Source organism: Sphaeramia orbicularis, chromosome 8 (assembly GCF_902148855.1).
Source record: "Sphaeramia orbicularis chromosome 8, fSphaOr1.1, whole genome shotgun sequence".
Taxonomy (NCBI): Eukaryota; Metazoa; Chordata; class Actinopteri; order Kurtiformes; family Apogonidae; genus Sphaeramia; species Sphaeramia orbicularis.
In genome coordinates this window covers 31673413-31677886 of record NC_043964.1, presented here as the reverse complement: position 1 = coordinate 31677886, position 4474 = coordinate 31673413, and the positions used below count along the sequence as shown (strand labels likewise).

The following is a 4474-nucleotide window of genomic DNA, read 5'->3' as shown; positions in this document are numbered from 1 at the left end:
TCTGCAGTGAGCATTCTGAATGATGATTTATTTTAATTATTCATAAAAATTTGCTCAGTAGGTTAACTATCAAAATGTGCTGATAGAATAGACCTTGTTCTTTCTACAGACATCTGAGCATGCTCAGAGCACTCCCCACTGCCTGTGAAATGGGGGGCAAAACATAGAGTAGTGAATGAGACCGACTCTGGGGTTAAAAGGGTAATTAGTTGAGTTATCCTCCAGTGAAAGTACCACCACTTCTGTTGGGAGGTTGATCTCCAGCATCAAGACCACAGGACTCTATCAAAGCAGCAGATCCTGATAGCTTCACAAATTCAAGTTGTTACTGATTCTTGATAGAACACGCCTATGAGTTACAGGGTCATTGGTCCTATTTTTGTATTTGTAGCAGGAAATTTGGTATAGCAGTGATACATAAGTCTGGGCAAATTCAGCTAAACCTTGCTCATTTAATGTCTCACAAAAGGAGACTTTTCTGGTGTTGAACAAGGCAAAATCAAAAAGTCAGAATGCATATATTATTTTGATCCTTTTCCATTTGAGCAGATTAAAAAAAAAAGGGTGAAATGTTGACAAGCTTAGATACTGATCACACATTATCTTAAATCAGATATCATGCAAATTTAGCAAACACTCATCTTGCTTAACATGTCTATTTCATAATAAAAAGTGGTTAACATAGTGATCACATATGAATTTTATTAAAAATACTTAAACCCCCAAATACGCTAGACGTCACAATATTTTTAGAACATAGTTGCTGTTCGGTCTTTTATCTTATCTTCACATGTGGAATAAAATGATACACTTCATGTATTGTCTATTGCTGGCAGTGAAAAGAAGAGCACTACAACAATATCACATTTTAAATACATTTATTAATCCATTCCAGGGTCCCAATCGATTAAACACATACAACTAGTATCCATCTTTATCTTTCTGTCCACCAATATTGTATCACATTAACAGGGAGAGCAGCAGGCAGGTACAAATTATCTGAGGTTTCTGGTCATTGAATCAAACAATCTGGAAAGTTAGGTTTATTTATTACTTCATTCTTTTTATAAGAAATTAATCAAAAAATAGGGGAATTCATAGTTTGATTTGTTTTACTTCAGGAGATCACAGAACTCTGTGGAGAAAGAAGAAAATTGTTTCAGTCTGTGTCACACATGTCACACATTCTCAACACCCATCAAATGGTTGCTTTGGTTACACATAAGGCATCATGCATAGATTTAGAGTGTATGTGTTTCATGACGATATCAGTTTTTTGAGTTATTTCACATGCACCCACCTTCCATCCCAATCTTGCCGTCTCCATCCTTATCTCCGGCTGCCATCAGAGTCTTTGTCTCAGTCACAGTCAGCTCCCTTGCCCCTGGAGAAAAATTCTGGAGGAACAATCTGGGAGGGAAGGACAGATAAAAAAGACAAGTGATAAGTTCACTGGTATTTTATTATCATACCATTATCTGCTTCCTATGGTATTTTCTGCCCTTATAAGTCTTTTAAACTGTCGCTCAGCTACCCTCCCCTCATGTTTCGCTGAGTCCATTCATAGTGAAATGTCGTTCCATTCATACTATGACCTCCGCCTGAGGCCCATCACGGGGGAGTTACAACGCAGATGTAACACACACATATCTGCACCGTCCTGTAAGATTACAAAAAGCCCTCCAACCGCACACACACTCCTTACTTGAGCTCCTCCTCTTCAATGTATCCACTCTTGTCTTGGTCCAGGACTGTGAACACTTTCCTTCCATCTGCCTCAGATGAGCCGTTCAGTCCCACTTGCTCAAAGAAAGACTTAAAGTTGAATGTGCCTGGAGCTGCAAAGGCAACACAGGGAGAGACGAAGAGAGCAAGACGGGCCGACAGATGAGGGAGTGAGAGGTCAATCACAGAATGAAAAGAAAGAGAGAATTGCAGGGGAATGAATAGAGATGTCGCATTTACTCATTCGCTCAGATGACTTTCATTCATCAACCAATGACATTTACCAATATACACCCTGTAGCGCATTACCATCTTATACCATTATCGCCTATGTCATTATGCCATTGAAACAGTCAAAGAATACTGGTTATTGCCTGTGGCTCTGATGTGAACCTAAATGTTAGAAGCCCTTTTATTCATCAAGCCTCTGAGAGCAGAAAATCTGATCTCTGATGTAACTATAAACACTCAAGAGAAAATGTTTAACACTTGGGGCTGACTGTAACTGTAAAATACATACATTATTTTACAAAAAAACACCCAAACTTCTTAAGACTTGTCTGCTATCCCCACTTTTTTTCTTAACCAAACACGTTTTCCTCAAAATAAATCTTAAAACCACTATGTCTCCCTTGATACAAAATGAAGTGAAAAGTTATTTTGCCCAAAACATAGCTAACAGGGAGGACTTTCTGGAATAAAGGACACATAAGCGCTGACATTTGATTTGCATCTGAACAGTCGAGCTGTGTCTGCTATGTCATGCAGACATAATTGCTAGAGATAAATAATTAAGTGCTTTGGGATGTGAGGGCTGTATAGCTTTTGTGATTTGGTCTCTGTGTGAAAGCTCAACATAAACACTTTGGTATCTGGGTGGTAACTACTCTCCTGCCACATGGCTGCTTGGTTACCTGCAGGCTCCCTGTACCCACAGTGAATAACATATCAAACAAGTATTCCCTGTAGGGCTGGGAGCTAGTTTAGTGGCTGTCTCTTCTCATAATAAGTATGTGGATGGAAATTCACTTCATGCTCATGTTCTCATCTTAATAATTAGATGTCAACCTGCATGTGAGTGCATATGTGTTCTCTGACTCACCTTGACAAGCCTGGACTGCAGCCTTGATGCCCTCGTCGCTCAGCATCCCTGCAAATGCCATGGTTCTCTGTATTTGCCTGAGGGATACACACACACAGGCACAAAAGAAATGCAAAGTGACAGTAAATGAAACTGGTGCAGGTGTATTTGGTTATCAAATACCAGCATCTTTGTCAGATAAAAGGATTAAAAGCTTGTGAATCAGTAAGGTAACTCCATATTCTTGTACATCAGCGCTTTCAAAAGGAGAGTTGTGCCTTTAATAGCAGAGCTGTACTATTTTGACAGCATGGTCCACCAGCATTAATAAAATATACATCCCTGTATTGTTCTGAGAGAGACAGATATTTCAAAGCAAAACATCACATGCAAAATATGAGGAATGCCAGATGATTTGAGCTCTGTTTAAAGATAATAAATAGGATGCACAAAGGCAGAAACATGCATTTCACAAGTGGCAGCTACAGAGTCATCATACAAACACAGGCATGCACACTGAAAAAAAAGGGGGAAATCCTCATACTCACTGTGCTTTGGATGAGGTTTACACTTTCTCAGTCTATGATGTGCAGATTTCCTTTGCCTCTCTTGATTGTCCCTATAAGTCACCAACACTCTCGTGCAGCTTCGTGATCCAGAGTGCAAGAAGCAACCTGACGTATCTGTCCTCAAACCTAGGGAGATTCCCCCCACGCCACAGACAGCCTCCTCCTCCTTCATCAGTTAATCAGAGCGATAATTCTCCCACCCATATTGTTGTGCATACTTGCATGCATATACACACATACTATTATGACGAATACCTTACATAATGATATATACAAAGTATAGGCTGTACAATCTATTTGCATTTCACTTTTTTTTTTTAATATCCTTATACTTTTGCATTTGCAGCTCCAGCTCCAGCACCTAACAATAGTGATGTAATAATATCAATACATTATAATAAATGAAATGCACTGCATCATACATTGAAAAGGCAAAACCCCCTAGTAGATTACATTAATATAATTATTCTATATGTCGAAATATGTATATAAGAACAAATATAAAAACACTATATGGTATACTTATTGCAAGCCTTAGCAAAAAACTGTGGATTTGTCGCAGCAAATATATACAATATGTGGGAGTAATTTAATTTAACTACTGTACAACAAGTCAACATTATTTTTCTATTTAAATACAAGTATTAAAGAATGACACTGATTGCTTTTCTGTTTAAATCTGACACTAACAGCAGTACAAAATCAGTAGAATTGAAATAAAAAATCCATACACAACATTGTCATCAAATAAGCTGGATCTTGGTGCACTGATGCTTTGACTACTGTACATCACTCAGCTGAACCTCCAATCTTTGAAATGAGACTGCTTGGTAAATTATCATTCAGCTGTAAATCCAAGAATAAACATTTATTATGGGTAGGTCGATTTTACAGGTATTGCGTGTCTCACATGGTTGGCAGGTGACTGATGTAAAAAGCCTCCTTTAGCAGTGATACAGAGCATGGGATTTACATGACTGATAAAAACAACTTAAACTCTATTGGTTGTGTGTGATTCAGTTGAAGCTATTCTTTCTTGTGATTGGTTCCAGTACCTGTCTATCCTGCAAATGTGTACGCCTCATTCCGTGATGTGACG

The 4474-nt window shown here is 38.4% G+C and overlaps 1 protein-coding gene across 1 annotated transcript; it reads right to left on the bottom strand.

Annotated features, from left to right (window-relative positions):
• Positions 1-861: 861 nt before the first annotated feature.
• pvalb5 (parvalbumin 5) lies at positions 862-3509 on the bottom strand. The gene is made up of 5 exons (XM_030140388.1): positions 3355-3509; positions 2828-2904; positions 1706-1838; positions 1301-1410; positions 862-1135 (listed from the first exon to the last, which is right to left on the bottom strand). The coding sequence occupies exons 2-5, from the start codon at positions 2886-2888 to the stop codon at positions 1113-1115; spliced, it is 327 nt and encodes a 108-aa protein (XP_029996248.1). The 5' UTR covers positions 2889-2904; positions 3355-3509; the 3' UTR covers positions 862-1112.
• Positions 3510-4474: the final 965 nt, after the last annotated feature.